Source organism: Geotrypetes seraphini, chromosome 5 (assembly GCF_902459505.1).
Source record: "Geotrypetes seraphini chromosome 5, aGeoSer1.1, whole genome shotgun sequence".
NCBI lineage: Eukaryota > Metazoa > Chordata > Amphibia > Gymnophiona > Dermophiidae > Geotrypetes > Geotrypetes seraphini.
In genome coordinates this window covers 98,274,384-98,292,074 of record NC_047088.1, presented here as the reverse complement: position 1 = coordinate 98,292,074, position 17,691 = coordinate 98,274,384, and the positions used below count along the sequence as shown (strand labels likewise).

At 41.1% G+C, this 17,691-nt stretch overlaps 1 protein-coding gene across 1 annotated transcript in view; it reads right to left on the bottom strand.

Annotated features, from left to right (window-relative positions):
• SEZ6L2 (seizure related 6 homolog like 2) overlaps positions 1-17,691 on the bottom strand; it is a 168,787-nt gene that overhangs the window by 51,891 nt on the left and 99,205 nt on the right. Inside the window, exons 12-13 of the mRNA XM_033944067.1 lie at positions 16,911-17,049; positions 9,274-9,470 (exon numbers count right to left, since the gene is read on the bottom strand). Of these exons, the coding sequence (XP_033799958.1) occupies positions 9,274-9,470; positions 16,911-17,049 (336 nt within the window). The remainder of the gene's footprint in view (positions 1-9,273; positions 9,471-16,910; positions 17,050-17,691) is intronic.

Here is a 17,691-nt window from a genome sequence, read left to right as displayed (position 1 = left end):
CGGTGTTAAGGTGGGTAATTTGGGGGAAGGTTATCTGAAGGTAGGTGAATCTTCTGGAGGTAAAAGAGGAGGGGTTAAGATATTTGGATGAATTTTTTGAAAAGCAGGGTTTTGATTTCTTTTCTGAATGTTTTGAAGTTGTCTGATATTGTCATAAGATTGGAGATGGAATGGTTGATTTTTGCTGCTTGTGTTGCCAGAAGGTTGTCAAACATTTTCTTGCGATGTGTGCCTTTGAGTGGGGGGAAGGCGAAAGGGTTCGAGGTTCTTCTGTGTCTTGAGGTGGAGATTTGGTTTAAGCGGTTGTTTAGATAGGAGGGGGAAGAGCCGTGTAATGCTTTGAATATCAGGCAGTAGAATTTGAATTGGATTCGTGCTTGTATGGGTAGCCAGTGAGAGTCTAAGAAGGCAGTTGTTATGTGATCATATTTTTTGAGTGAGTAGATCAATCTGAGGGCGGTGTTTTGTATGGTCTGGAGTTGTTTTATCATAGTGGCTGGACAAGGAAGATATAGGGAGTTGCAATAATCCAGCAGACCTAAGACTAGGGATTGGACGATTAGTCTAAATTGTGCTTGGTCAAAGAATTTTCTGATTTTACGGAGATTTCTCATGGTTAGAAAAGCTTTCTGGGTTGTTTTGTTGATCTGGGGCTGCATTGTGCAACATCTGTCTATCGTAACTCCTAGGAGTTTTAGTTCGGGTTGTATTGGGTATTTGGTATTTTTGATTTTCAGTTCAGTGATGGTAGGAGTTTGGGCTTTTTCGAGCAAAAGGAATTTTGTTTTTTTCAGAATTTAGTTTTAGTTTGTGATCCATCATCCATTTTTCTACTGTGTCTAAGGTTGTTTCTAGCTTTGTTGTGGTGGTGGTCTCTGATGGGTCGAAGGGGAGGATTATGGTGATGTCATCAGCATAGCTGAAAGATGTGACATCTAGGGTATCTAAAGTGGCTCCTAGGGAGGAGATAAAGAGGTTGAAGAGCGTAGGTGAGAGAGGTGATCCTTGTGGAACTCCGCAGGGATTTGTCCATGGTTCTGATTTGATATCATTGTATTTTACCCTGTAGGTTCTAGATTTGAGGAACCCCTGAAACCATTTGTAGACCTTGCCTGAGATTCCTATGGCGTCGAGAATTTGTAGTAGTAAGGTGTGGTCAACTAGGTCAAATGCTGCGGAGAGGTCTAATTGTATTAATATCATTTTTTTTCCTTTACTGATGTGTTGTCGGGCTGTATCTAGTAATGTGACAAGTAGTGTTTCTGTGCTATGGTTAGTTCGGAATCCTGATTGTGAGGGGTGGAGTAGGTTATGTTTTTCCAGATATTCGGTGAGGTATTGTGCCACTAGGCCTTCTATTATTTTAACATACAATGGTATTGAAGCGATAGGTCTGTAGTTGGAGGGGCTATCTATTGGGCCTTTGTGATCCTTTATGATTGGAGTGATTAAGATCTCTCCTAGGTCCTGTGGGAATTGGCCTTCTGTCAATGTGGTTTGAATCCATAGCATGAAGTTGGGAAGTTAATTAGCATTAGCATGAACTAATGTGTAAGTTAAGTGCCATGCAGCCTATAGGTATACAATGGGCTACGTGAAATTTAGCAATGCACTAAATCTGTTATCATACCTTAGTAAAAGGACCCCTAAATTAGTTAGTCTGCCCTCTACTTCAAAAGGCAAAACCAAGCTTTGCTCAGTAGACTGTGAAATATCATTCAGTGGAGCAGGAAGCAGAAATGCTCTTGTTGACATCATTTATGTAGCCATACATTTACCTCCAGAATGCAAACTTCTCTTTACTTGATTGGGAGGACTAATCTGAATACCGCCTGCATACCTTCTCTCCTAGAACCATAGAAATCATTTTGACATGCTCAAAGGGTTGCAAGGAGAGTTCTGCCTAGTAGTGTCACTTATGCCAACAAAAATGAGAGGCATCGGTAGGTTTTAAGATTCCTGGTCTTCACTCTAATGTCATGAATCTTGACATCTGGTAGGCAACATTCCTCACAGGCCACCATATCTGGTATGTTGATGGATAACTCTGAGCTCTTCAGTCAGCAACCACAACTCTCCATTAGTTCCTAGGCAAAGTGGTTGTAGATCCTGCAGTTTAGAGTTTACAGCTTTTGATTCTTCTTCTTCTCGGGGTGGTTTCTCTGTTTCTACTACCAGAGCTAAATATCACTTCTATAGCTTGAGGGAAGGTCATATTTATCTAGGTTCTCATAAAAAATAAAACAACTCTCAGTAGACTTAGAATGATACAGAATACAACTGTCCGTCTGATTTTTGGCCTCAAAAAATATGATCATGTTAGTCCTTACTACCAAAAGCTCCATTGGTTACCATTTGAGGCTAGAGTTTTGTTTAAATTCGGTTGTTTTAAAGCTTTATTTGGACTGATCCCAACCTACCTCTCTTCCCATTTTGAATTTCATAATCCAAAAAAGAATACACGAAGAATTAGTTGTTTTATGTTTTCGTCCGTAAAAGCATGTCGCAGCAAGAGATTCATGGGAAAAACCTTTGTATTTCAGGCTGGCACAATGAATTCATGTTGGAATGCTCTAATTTCCCAAGCTCAGACTTACTATTTGTTTTGGAAAAATCTTAAAACTTATTTGTTTGAGAAATACTTGACTTAATAGTAATTCTATCTTCCGATGAACATTTTAATGCTTAAGCTGGTAATTTATTGTTCATTCATCTCTACTTACTGTGAACTGCCTTGAACAGATGGTTTGGCGGTATATAAGAATAAATTATTGTTGTTATTATTATTATTATTATATCATGGATATAAGTTTAGCAGCTGAGGTAATTTAGGTCCAGCTGTCATCTTTCAGTCCAGGTCTTCCTTTATCTTGAACACCTCTATAAACATTTAATCAGTGCAGTCCTCAATGTCACTGATGTTTCTCAGTTCTGTCACCTTTTTTCTTAAGGAATCAACTTGCAGGCAACTTTCACAGTGAACTTACTCCTCACTGTGAACCAGGATATCCATCTGGACAGAGGCAGAAGTCATAGCATTGACACAATGTTTCTTATCTGTCTACTGAAGATAACTGATAGAAACATGATGGCAGATAAAGGTCAAATGGCCCATCCAGTCGGCCCATCTGCAGTAACCATTATCTCTTCCTCTCTCTAAGATATCCCACGTGCCTATCCCAGGCTTTCTTGAATTCAGACACAGTCTCTGTCTCCACCACCTCTTCCAGGAGACTGTTCCAAGCATCTATCACCCTTTCGGTAAAAAAGTATTTCCTTAGATTACTCCTGAGCCTATCACCTCTTAACTTCAATCTATGCCCTCTCATTCCGGAGCTTCCATTCAAATGAAAGAGACTCAACTCATGCGCATTAACGCCATGTAGGTATTTAAAAATCTCTATCATATCTCCCCTTTCCAACCTTTCCTCCAAAGTATACATATTGAGATCTTTAAGTCTGTCCCCATATGCCTTATGATGAAGACCACGCACCATTTTAGTAGCCTTCCTCTGGACCGACTCCATCCTTTTTATATCTTTTTTGAAGGTGCGATTTGGATCTGTTGAAAGAAATAAGAAAGACCTACTAAAGTCCCAACCATTTCCTTGGCTGACCTCAAAGTAAAATCATCAAGTCGGTCTTATGTAAAATCTATCCTCCATGCTCAATATGCCGACTACTTGTTTGTATTGCTGTTTGTTTGCTCACTTGTTGCTTTGACGTATGGAATGGTTTATCTTATCCTTCCAGTCATATCAACATAATGCATTTATGAACTATGTCATTTAATGTGGTTCCCTTTGTAGAATTTTGTTGCTTAATGTACAAGGCCAACCCAAAATAATTAATTCAAAGATCTAATAAGTTTACTATGAATCAAACTCCTCCTAAAATTTACTTAATTGTTCTCTTTTCACAGCTGATCAACAATTGATCTACTTAGGGTTCCTTTTATTAAGCTGCGGTCAGCGCTAGCGCATGCTAACCACAGCTTAAAAGGGCTTATCGTAGGACATGCTGAAGTATCCTGTGGTAAAACTCCTGTGGAATGCTTTACCACCTTAAGTAAGACTTGAATCATCTAATCTCAAATTCCGTACACATCTATTTCAGAAAGCGTTAGGCTACACCTCAACAGATTGCAGCGATATATTGAGAGCTCATTGACCTTCCTTTTTATCTTATTGGCGTTCTCTGCTACACTGTATTTTATTCATTGTATATGATTGTGAACCGCTCTGTATGTATAGAAAGGGTGGTATAGCAAATCAAAATAAACTATAAACCAATGTATACATGCAAACCATGTATTAAATAATTTTTCAGAATTTGCTCAGAGAGGACATGTCTGGAGCAAAGAACATGGGCGTGACAGCGTGAATGAATGCAGTCGCATTACCTTGCACTAATTGATTAGCATGGGATTAGCATGTGAGCTATAATCTCCTACAAAATAGTTTGTGGTAAGGGATCACTAATTTTTGTTAAGGGTCATGTGCTACTGGCAACATTAGCACATGACCATTAATTTGGAGGAAGGAAACTCGGCCATTTCCCAGCTCTGGTGAAAAGGGGCTTAGCATGCAGGATAGACCTGCATGAGTGCATGCCAAGGCCTCATTTTACTGCAGCTTAGTAATGGTATCCCTTACTTCAGATTCTCTTCCAACTATTGCCAAGTAACTCTGTGTAAGCCAGCCCTTTTAATTAGTGAGTCAATATATATATAGTAAGGGTGGAAGGAAAGGAACCAATCAACCATCTCATAACTATATTTCAGAACCAAAGCTCAAATTGCAACAGTATGAAAGATAATATAGAAAGAAGCAATGAGCACTCAGAATATCCCCTCAGCTGCACTAATGTTCATAATCGTAAGCGTTTTGACTGACACCCTTTCTCTAAACTACCCTTGCTAATGTAAAAGTAAGTATAAGGACACTTTTTTGAATTTTCGAGATCCTGAGCAACAGCTTTCTTCTATTAATAAAATGTTGGCTTAGAAATCCTCTGGCCGGCAATGAAAAGTTACATGCTTAAGTTAAATAAACAAAACAAAACAAAAAAAACCACAAGAAAAAAAATCAACATACACATACCGGGGGGAAATTCTATTTATGTCACCTAAAAAACTTGTACCCTCAAAAATCTGTGCTTCGCGCTAATCTATAAACCACCTCTGCAGTTAGGCATGGTTTATAGAATACGCATAGTACCTTTCCATGTGACTAAAATTTAGGCGTGGCGATTTGCGCCAATGAAAACCTGGAATAAATGCTTGTGCCTAAATTATACACAGATTGGACATATAAAATCACAGTGTACCTAAATTTTAGGAATGCCCATGACCTGCCCATGCACCTCCCTGGCCATATCCTTTTGAGATCTGCACTATAGAATTTATGCACACCACTTATAGAATATGATTAGAAAGTTGTGCAAGTAAATTCTGGAAGAGGCATTAACCGTGACACTATTTTACATTCTCCCAAAAAAGTGGACTAGTACTAGAGAAGAGTTCTTCGAATACCTCACTATTAACACCCTAAAAGGAATGTACAACCTACTACTGGGAGACATAAATGTTCACCTAGAGCAAGTGGAAAAACCAGACGTGATAGAAATTGACACTTTCTTAAAAAACTCGGTTTCATAATACCAAAACCAGAGAAAACACATGAAAAAGGCCACCAACTAGACATAGTTACCTTTTTGCAAAAAGAAATCCCTGACCCAAAGATCCATCATAACACAAGGGCCTGGGAAAAATGCATCTGGTCAGATCACTACATACTTGATCTATATTGGCAAAAAAAATCACCCCAACCAAATTATAAAAGAAAAAACTCAAAACCAACCACAATCACCAGAAGAGGAACTATAAATCCAATAGAATTCTGGGCCCACTACGAACTACAACCCAAAACTGAGGAAATACAGAACTTCCCAACTAGACGGGCAAAGTTTAGCAAAGAAGTGTTAGACCAAATAGCACCATTCCAAACATACAAAAAGAAAGAAAAGGAACTAAATGAATGGTTCGACTCTGAATTACTAACTCTAAAACAGGAACTGAGAAAACTAGAAAGAATCTGGCAAAAAACAAACAAAAAGGAAGACAAAATACACTGGAAACAAAAAATGAAAAACTACAAAGATCTGATTAGAGAAAAACGAACAAAACACTACGCACAAAAAATAGGGACACCCAAAACAAATAGCACAAAACTGTTCAAGTTGGTAAACAAACTAACAGACACTACCCAAATCCTGCTACAGGAAAATGAATGTATGCCCTCAGCAGAAACCCTTGCCACTTTTTTCAACAATAAAATCTTAGACGTAAGAGCGACCATACCTTCACCCTCACCCAACTTTGAATTCCAACTCGGACCCCACGTAAAAGAAACTAGAGTAGACATGCTCTGGAACCATTTTGAACCTCCAAACTGGCACCAATTTCTAATCCTGTTCAATAAATATACCAAATCAAACTGCCTACTGGACGTATGTCCTTCCAAGACCTTGAATACAGCCACACTAGATTTTAAAAAGGATCTTTTTAATTGGATAACAACCACTCTCACTGAAGGAACATTTCACGAGGAAATGGGACATAAACCGATCACACCTATCCCTAAAGATCATAAAAACTCACTAGCCTTGAAAACAAACTACAGACCCATAGCAAGCATCCCCTTATTTACCAAGCTACTTGAAGGATTGGTCAACTTGGAGCTAGTGAACTATCTAGACAAATTTAGCATTCTCAATGAACACCAATCAGGATTCAGAAAAGGTTATAGCACTGAGACAGTCCTAGCCTCAATCCTTAATCACCTATACGGCCTATTCAGCAAAGGAAAAAGTGCTCTGATTATACAACTAGACTTCAGCAGTGCTTTTGATCTTGTTGATCACGAAATAATGCTACACTGCCTAAATGCAATAGTACTTACGGGAAGAGTAAGAAACTGGGTACAGGGTTTCTTAACAAAGAGATCATACCGTGTGGTTAGTAGTGGGACATACTCAGACTCCTGGAGAAACCCCTCGGGAGTACCACAGGGTGCACCACTATCACCTACACTATTCAACATCTACATATCATCCTTAGGACACTTACTGCAAAAGCTAAACTTAATCTACTACATATATGCAGATGACATTTCCATTTTAATCCCAGTGAACAGCATAACAAACGAAACCTCAGAATACATTTCTCATATTATGACCGAAATAGAACATTGGACAAACAACTTCAAACTGAAACTAAACACAGAAAAACAAAAGTCTTCCTTGCAAGCCCAACAGACAAAATTACCAAAACAATACTACATATAAAAGATCACGACTACACGATTACTAAAACAATAAAAATATTGGGAGTCACATTAGACACATTTGACAATGGTTGAACACACGAATATAGTGGTAAAAAAGTGTTTCCTGACTTTATGGAAATTAAAGACCATCAAAAAATATTTCGACCCATTATCATTTAGACTACTAGTGCAATCGCTAGTGCTTTCTACACTGGACTATTGCAATATCATTTATATGGGTATACCCAAAAAAACAGTGAGGAAACTTAGAATTGTTCAGAACACAGCGGTCTGCTTGATATTTGGATTGAAAAAAAGCGACCATGTTAGCCCCCACTACAGACTGTTGCACTGGCTGCCAGTCGAGGCACGAATAATATTCAAGTTCTCTTGCATATGCTTCAAGCTGGTTTGGGGACTAGCTCCTACATACTTGCTATCTCACTTCGTATTATATAGCCCTATAAGACAAACCAGAAACTGCAATCTATTTGCATATCCAAGCATTACCGGCTGTAAATACAAAACCTTTCTGGATAGAACTTTTATGTGCCAAGCAAACAAACAACAACACTAGCTATACAACTACATTAATGGAGCTTGACTGACCTACGACGCTTTTAGAAAAGTTATAAAAACTGCCTTATTCGACAGATATATCACCTAAACATATATATAAATATTGTAATATTGTAATTCACTGCATTTTAAGATTCTGCATACTGTAATTTCACTGACTATCTGCATATTGTAAGTCGTTGATTGTCCAGCTCTCTTCAATGTGAACCGCCTAGAAGTCGCACGATTATGGCGGTATAGAAGAATAAAGTTAGTAGTAGTAGTGTCAAAAATTGCATGTTAATTGGAAATTATCGGCGCAGATTGGCTTAACTTGCAAGCAAACATCGGACTATGCACAAATTGTATTTGCAACTGGGGGACTATGTTATATATAGAAACTGGGGGACTATGTTATCCTCATAATAACATAAGAGCTGCCATACTGGGACAGACTGAAGGTCCATCAAGCTCAACAGCCTGCTTCCAAGTATCTAGCTAGATCCCAAGGAGAAAAACAGATTTTATGCTGCTAATCCTAGGAATAATCAGTGGATTTCCCCAAGCCATTTTAATAATGGCTTATAGGCTTCTCTTTTAGGAAATTATCTAAACCTTTTTTTAAACCCTGCTTAGCTAACTGCTTTCACCACATTCTCTGGCAATGAATTCCAGAGTTCAATTACATATTGAGTGAAGAAATATTTTCTCTAGTTTGTTTTAAATCTACTACTTAGTAGCTTCATCTCATGCTCACTAGTCCTGGTATTTTTGGAAAGAGTAAACACGTGATTCACATCTAACTGTTCCACTTCATTCAGTATTTTATAGATCTCTATCATATCTCCCTTGAGCCATCTCTTCTCTAGACTGAAGAGCCCTAGCCACCTTAGCCTTTCTTCATAGGGAAGTTGTCCTAGTCCTTTTATCATTTTTGTTGCCCTTCTCTGTACCTTGTCTCCTTCTGCTGTATCTTTTTTAAGATGCAGTGACTAACAGACATTATAACATTTTTTTGTTTATTTTCCATCCCTTTCTTGATAATTCCTTGCATTCTATTTGCTTTCTTAGTCGCAGACCACAGAATATCCATGTGGGCTGGCAGCCCAGCACATATGAAAACTTTTTCTAACTAGTTCTGTTCATGGTGTTTTGAGGACACATGATGCAATCATCTGACTTATGTGTGTGACTTCTTTAGAATTTGATTGTGAAATTTAAAAAAATATATAAAAATGGAAAAACAGGAAATGGGGAGAAGGGCTACATTAGAATGAGAAGTAAAAGAGAAGAAAGGGAAAAGTACAGTAGTACAAAGAAAACAGTGGAGGTGAGGTTCAGGGGTGACAGCCATTTTCCCCAACCCACCACCTCCTTGGCATTCTACCTTTAAAGTGGACAATAAAACCCTGGCTGAGTCCAAAGAGAGGGTCATTTGCATCAGACTGCAACTGGACAGTGACATCATTGGCGGAGGAGAAGATCTTGAAGCGCTGGTGAACACCCATGTACTGGCCCAGGATACGTGCTGTGAGGTCATCACCATCAAAAACTGTGAGGCTGTCGCTCTTGCGGATATTCAATCTGTAACACAGATGGAAAAGGATCCCAAGACAAGCCAGTATAAGCTACCAAAGTCTGAATCCCCACCTCTCCAAAGCTGCTCTGTTTTTGTCGACCTTCCTGTATGAATTCTCTTCCACACAGCACTTTTGCTTAAGATATTTATCCTATGAGAGCTCACCAGATGCAGTTCTATCTACATTGCAAAACATAAGCTGGACGATATTCAGCCAGTGGCAGTCAGCATTTTTTTGTCTGCTGCTGGCTTTATTCTCAGATATTCAATGCTGAGCTGTGTCTGAGCACCGAAATTGAATATCCACAATACATGCCCAGATAACACTTATACAGTTAGTGCAAGATTCAGTCCTTAACCACATAAAGATAGCTTTTCAGTGGCATAGGAAGGGAGGGGGGTCAGGGGGGTGGACTGCCCTGGGCACTGTCTTGATAAGGGTGCTGGCATTTCTCCTCCTCTTGGCCCCCCTGGTCCTTCCCCACCACACATGTGCCCTCCCTGTCTCCCTGTGCTTCTAACTCTTCACCAGCATGAGCAACACGTACCGGCCTTGGCTCTCCCTTTGATGTCACTTCCTGGTCACGGGACCAGGAAGTGATGTCAGAAGAAGAGTCAAGGCCGGCGCAGGCAGCAGGTTGGAGATGCTACTCACGCTGGTGGATAAGAGTTACAGGAGAAGAGGCATAAGAACAGTAGGGGTTGGAGAAGGAATGGGAGGAGCAGAGAAGAGGGGGGTGCCACTGCAACGGACGCCTACCACTCTCACTACACCACTGCAGCTTTTTATGTAGCCCAAATTATGTAGTTAAGAGCTGAATATTGATGCTTAGCCATATATGTGCCAACTCTGCCGCAGGACTGCCCAGAAATTAGCCAGTTTGGGCCAGATTCTGTAACTGGCGCCGATATCAGCAACCGTCTTAAAAGCAGCCGCCGATCATGTGTCAATCATACATTGGCCCTGGTTTCAGAATCACACCTACAGGAAAGATAGGCGCCAGAAAGGTAGGCCAGGGTTTTCTGGGCCTACATTTCCGTCACCTAGCTTTGCGTGAATTGTGCCTACATAAGCGCTTTAAGCTGCCTAATGCCACTTCCAACATGGGCCATGCCTACTTTGGCATTTGATGGCCTAAAGCACTTATGTAGGCATGATTCCAGCACCTTTTATTTAGGCACTGGTAGACACTTCAACCTCACCGTTTTTTTCCCGTTTCTAACAAAGTTCTTCAATTAACTTAGGCGCCAGTGGGGAACCTACTGGTGTCTAAGTTTAGATGCCAGTTTTAGAATATCCCCTTTCGGGCTTACGTGCTAACTGTGGTTATTTAATGGCACAATCTGGTTAAGTGCCACTGAATATTCGTGGTTAGTTCTGGACAAATGTTTTAAACAGTCTAGAGCCTTTTCTGGCCCTTTACGTGCCGGTTTGAAAATTTTTCCTTTTAATTGGAATGGCTTGATAACAGAAGATAGTGATGGGATTAAAGCTGAGTTAGGGAAATCAAGTTGGTTTTCTTTTCAGTTACCTTCCTTAACAAGTCTATCAAAATCTTTTCAGAAGATGCATATTACCAATTGTGAGTTAGATCCCATTCCTTCACAATGGTTTTCAAGTTCTAGACATGGTCTGTTATCTTTAGCCCTAAATATGATGCTCAATAGTTTGAGCACAGGTGAAGTTCCAGTCCTTTGGAAGCAGGCAGTAGTTAAGTCAATCTTAAAGCACAGTAGTTTGAAGGTGATGTTGCCATCAAATTATAGAGCGGTACCCAATCTTTGTTTTTGGCCAAATTGACAGGGAGGATCATCTTGGAACAGTTAGTATCATTTGTTGAATTAATTATCTAATGTTCTACATCCAAGACAAGTGGGATTTCGGAAGATGCACAGCACTGAAATGGGTCTGGCGTTTTTTTTAAAGTGAGGTACACTCTTTTGGATAGTGGTAAGCTGGCGTTGGTGTTTCTTTGGATTTGAGTTCAACTGTTGATTTAGTAGACCATCAATTGTTGATTAGAGGATATTGGTATAAAAGGGATAGTTCTAAAGTGGTTTATGTCTTTTCTTAGGAACCGTACATTTAAAGTGGTATGTGGAGGAGAGAATGTTGAAGTATAGGCTACTACAAAGTTCTTATTTAACATATTTTTTAGTCTGATGGCTAGAATAAGACAAGAAGCTGAAGTACTCATACTTATATATATGTAGATGGCATCGTAATCATCTATAGACTTTCCCCTACCACATTAAACTTGAGTCCTTTGCAGAATTTTTAAGAGAATATTACTGATGGTTGTGAGATAATCACTTAGGCCCATATTGTATAAATGGCACCCCACAGGCGCCTAAGTTAAATGAAAACTGCCATTTAAAAGACGTTTTAAAATGATTTTCAAGGTGCCTACTGGCGCCTAAATATACAATGTGCTCCTCACGACTCTGTCAGTCTCCCTCTGATGTCACTTCTTATGCGCAGCACACAGAATTGACGTCAGCGGGAGAGACGACGCGGTCGCAAGGAGCACGTTGAAGTTGTTGCTTGTGGTGTTGAACAGCTAGAGGCGCCGGGAAGGGACAGGCCCGCCATTTGTGCGGAGGCGGGTCAGCCAGCTGGAGACAGGAAGGATGCCTCCGGCTGGCCATCATTATAAGTTGGGGGGTTCTGGGGGTGGGGCTGATGGAGTCCAGGGAGGTGGGCTGGGGGGTCCAGCAGGGGGTGACTTTATGGGGTGGGGGGGTATGCCATTGATATTCAGGGGGGGGTCTGACAGGAGGGACTGGGCATCCCTTCTGCCGGCGATGTTCTGGGGGGGGGGGTGCAGCAGGAGGGACTGGGCATCCATCCTGCTGATAGTATTCGTGAGGGGATGGGTTACTGCTAAACCTATCGTAGCAGGCTGATCCCTTGCCTTGATAAGCTCAGCCTTGATAACCCGATTCTCTAACTGGCGCCTGTGACTTAGATGCCTGTTAGAGAATCGTGGTATTAGGTGGGCTTAGGCATCTGTCCATGAGGACAGACACGATTCTATATAGGACGCCTGTGTGCGATTATCAAAAGCTACTTAGGCGGCTTGTGAGACTGGGCATCCTATACAGAATCCGGCTCATTCAGCCTGCAGCCTATTTCCTCTATAATGTGGGGTTCCCCCCTACAACACCCCCCTCAACGGCAGCGCCAACACTACTAAGTTAAGTATGTGGGTCCTCCCCCCACAACTCCCCTCGGAGCACTTTCAAATTGAGTTTAAATCCAGTGCTGATGTCTTGCGCGCGATTGTCGGCCCGGCTTTGTCTGCGCATGATTGTCTCGTGCGGTTTTAACTATGAACCATCTGTATAATAAGTAGATTGGGTTTGGGGTAGAGCAAATCTTGGTTTTTAAATTATCCAGACAGTGGCAATATTCAGCCTCTATTCAAATTATACGAGAGATCTTCAAAATGTTTCTGCACTTTTATTTTTTTTAATGCTGTTTATTAAATATCTCAAAAGCAAATTACATCACTTTTCCACATAATCACCCTGTTTTGTGATACATTTTTCCCAGCATCCTACTAACATTTCTCCCGCCCTGACCATTTCCCGAGAAAATATGAAAGTGTGGAAACTTTGCGAAGAACCCTCATACATTTATTCTAGGCTTCAGAACTAATGATATAGACTAGATTCAGTAAATAGCACCCAAATTTAGGCATCGAAAAGAGGCACGCCAAGTGCTATTCTATAAATGGCATGCCAAGTCGGGCGCTGTTTATAGAATAGTACATAGTGGCAGGATCTGCATCCAACTTTGAGCGCAAGGAATTACACCAACTAAAACCTGGTGTAAATCCCTGCCCATTAAATTAGGAGTAGATCCCCCCCCCCCCCCGATTCTATAATACAGCGTGCATCTTTAGTGAATGCCCCTCCCAAGGTCATGCCTCCTTTCAGTTATGCTCTAAAACAGTGTCTCGCAAACTTTGCGAGCCAAGGCACACTGCCCTCCAGACGGGGCCCTGAGCCACCAGTGGTGGAGGGGGGGTGCAGAAAAAGAAGAGGTGCGGAGAGATGCTAGGGAGGCGTTGGCGGCGGCTGACTGGCTACAGGATGTGCACAAATCCAAATTGATGCTAATCAATGCCTGCAATTGGTACCCAATTATTGGTACTAATTGGCTCATTGCTCAAATTGCACTCATAAGTTGAGTGTGCCCCCAAATGTGTGTGCTATATATAGAATGCAGGGGATAGTAGCAGTGCAATTTAATACCATATAGCCAGTGATATAGCGAGGGTGAGAGGCGCCCAGGGTGGGGTCGCCCCTCCCCTCCCCTCATCTCCGCTATCCTGTTTCTTCCCCAATATCCCCCTGCTGCGTGAGCCCCCCCTTCCCTTCCATGTACCTCTAGTTGTTCCTTTAGTATCCATTTACATTTTTATTGATATGCACACAAAATATCACTGAGCGATTAACTTCACGATTTTCAATAACGCTGATCAAATTTTTATCAGTCTTATGTTCCATTATATCACAAAAACCAGCTTATTTTTGTGAACTGAATAACACCCATCAGCCCCCCTCTCCTACCCTCAGCAGCTGGCAGGATTCAGAGCTCCTGTTCTACAGAGGATTTGAAATTCTTTACTAATCATTATTTTTTTGTGTTGCTTGTGAATTGTCCAGAATTGCAGATGGTTGCTATAAAAATATGTGAAATAAATGAGGTTGGAAATAGCAGGGTGATAGCATTTACAGCTCCCTTGAGACAGGAATCCCAATTATTGTTAAACACAACACTTTCTGTACTGACTCAGGATGTTTGCATACTGTGTTCTAAAGGAAGCCAATCTGTGTCCCTTGGCTTAGGATTACTGCTGTGACGGTTGGACTACATATGTGAAGGGTTAAAATGGAGATAAAATTATTTCCCCCCATTTTACAAAACCACAAAAGCGGTTTATAGCGCCGGCTAGGAAGCTGAATGCTCTGCGCTGCTCCAATGTTCATAGAGTTTCTATGAGCATTGGAAGCAGCGTTGGTAATATAAAGTGAAAGTTGGGTATATCATAGCTCTTGAATGGACTACTTTCTGACTGATTGTACTGGGAGACCAAAGAAGCCTTCCAACCATCACATTTGATAAAACAAAATGGTACAACTTCTTACTGTATCACAGACTAAAAGAAAGCAGGGATATGGATAGAAAGAGGTAATGCAGTTAGCATTGGATAAAGTGAAAGTAAGAGACATAACAGACTTCTGCGTGTTGTGGTCCAGGAGGAAGAGGCACCAATCCAGCCCAAAAGGAGTGTCAGGATTCAAGGCAGATGTGGGTGACTAGAGGAATCCTGAAACAGGTAAAGATGGTTCTTCCTTAGATGGTATCTCTATAATATATATGTTTACTTGGAGAAATATCTCAAAATGGCCAACCAATATTTTCTCTGTAATAATATAACTTCATTCAACTTGATACTCCATATATCCTTTACTCAACTCAGGCCTCAGAAACACCACTCCACCCAGGTTTGTATGGAGTAGGGAGGATCATTGATAAAGCTTTTGCAAAACATGTCTGATCCAGTCCTCCCAGATTGAGTTTACTAAGCTAAAAGAAAGTATTTGAATCTAATCGATAAAGTAAGTAAAATTTAACTATAACTGGTATTTTTGATTTGAATTAAGAAATTAAGAATAAGAAAAGATAAAGAAATCATGAATTAATATTAAGAAGCTAAAACAACTATTATAGCTTTTTAAAAAATTTTTTTAAAAAGGCCGGTGACGATTAAACACAAAACTCACTGCAGTGGGAGTTTTTTCGAGACCTGAGTTGAAGTACACATGAAAAGGATATATGGAGTATCAAGCTGAATGAAGTTATATTATTCCAGAGAAAATATTAGTTGTTCATTAGGTAAAGATGGGGCAGGGCAGACACCAGGAAGGCCAAACAGAATGGTTCAGGAAGGCACTGCAAGGGAGTCTGTATAGCTAGAGAATTTAGGGCTGGTTGGAGAGGACCATGGTGCGACTGGAGTCACCTTTACTCGGAGGTAAAGAAGCCTGAAGGAAACCAGTAGGACCTATAGTACATCTCAAGTGGTCTCACTACTAGGGAGGTGGCATAAGAACATAAGAATTGCCGCTGCTGGGTCAGACCAGTGGTCCATCGTGCCCAGCAGTCCGCTCCCGTGGCAGTCCTTAGGTCAAAGACCAGCACCCTAACCGAGACTAGCCCTACCAGCGCCCGTTCTTGTTCAGCAGGAACTTGTCTAACTTTGTCTTGAATCCCTGGAGGATGTTTTCCCCTATAACAGCCTCCGGAAGAGTGTTCCAGATTTCTACCACTCTCTGGGTGAAGAAGAACTTCCTTACATTTGTACGGAATCTATCCCCTTTTAACTTTAGAGAGTGCCCTCTCATTCTCTCTACCTTGGAGAGGGTGAACAACCTGTCTTTATCTACTAAGTCTATTCCCTTCATTATCTTGAATGTTTCGATCATGTCCCGTCTCAGTCTCCTCTTTTCAAGGGAGAAGAAGCCCAGTTTCTCTAATCTCTCACTGTATGGCAACTCCTCCAGCCCCTTAACCATTTTAGTCGCTCTTCTCTGGACCCTTTCGAGTGGTACTGTGTCCTTCTTCATGTATTGTGACCAGTGCTGGATGCAGTATTCCAAGTGGGGGCATGGCCCGGTACAGCGGCATGATAACCTTCTCCGATCTGTTTGTGATCCCCCTTCTGAATCATTCCTAGCATTCTGTTCACCCTTTTTGCCGCCGCCATGCATTGCGAGGACGGCTTGTTGACCAGTATTCCCAAGACTCTTTCCTGGGGGGGTCTCTCCGAGTACTGGGGCATAGTCAAGTTAGGTCTCATCAGACAGGAACACGGTTTGATGGAGACAGAAGTCAGTGAGACACAAGCAGGATCCATATCTCCAGGCCTACATTAGGAGTTATGTGCATGCTTTTGGTTGCCCACTGGCTGACTTGGAGCTGTATGTGATGAGCAGTTCTGCCCCTTGGTTCTGTGTATAGCGTTATGCTTTGAATGACCGTGCATATCTTTCCTATCTATAACTGGTGTTCTTTTCTGATGCATTTTAAAGTGTAAAACATTTTGACCTGAATTCTAGAAGTGCGATATAGTAAGTCCAGTAATACACTTACACATAAAGGCCTGGGAGAAGAAACCATGTCCAGAGATGTGAAGCCTAATATCTGCTTATGCCAGAATGCATATTTATGAAGTTAATGTCCAAAAAACCCCCAAAAACATTATTATCTTTGAATTAACAATCTGGGAATAAAAGACATTGTTTAGGTCCTTTGGCCAATGTTTCATGAGTGTTTGGATTATTTGGTGAAAGTTCAGGATATGGTACAAGTGCTTGCTATCTTTTCACAGTAACAGTAAATAAGAATGTAAAATTGACAGCTTGACACCTACATTTCTATTTCCAATTGTATACGCTTGTCTTCCTGCACATGGATCCCCCAGACACAGTCTTGTCCCTTCTCGTAGTTCTGCGGCCAGTTGGGAGAGAGGATCACACCTGAAGACTCTGAGATCTCTCCTCCACACAGTGCTAGATGGGAAAAAGAAAAGATTGAAAACATTCAATCACTGCTGGATGTTGACAGACAAATGCCCTCAGGAGGGAGGGGGATGGTTACAATTCCAGAGAGACATAATTAGTACAGAAAAAAAGATGAACGTCCAAAGGGGAAGTTACCAATTCTAGACTTGAGTTTTTGGGACAGGCCTGGTTTTGATCTTAAATCCCAAAACAGTGTGGGATTTGTAATGCCTCATCATGCCCATTGAAATTAGTACTGCAAGCCCCATAATGCACCAGAATGGGATGGTCAGAAACCCAGGACTGTCTTTAAATCTCCAGTCTGGAACTGGGTAATGTGGCTTCTCTGAAACAGACCCAGAAAATGATGCTGCAACTCCTGGGATAGAGTGATAAAGAAGGGAAAAAAATAATTTAGATAAGCATAAAATGACCCCCAATCCTTCTGGAGTGAAGGAGTGGCCTAGTAGTTGGAGCACTGGCCTTGTTCAAATCCTATTGCTGCTCCTTGTGATTGTGGGCAAGTCAATTAACCTTGCATTGCTTGAAGTACAAAATTAGATTGTGTGTAGGGTTACCATATGGCTTCACAAAAAGGAGGATGGATTGAAACATCCGGGTTTTACTTCCATTGCTTTCAATGGAAGTAAA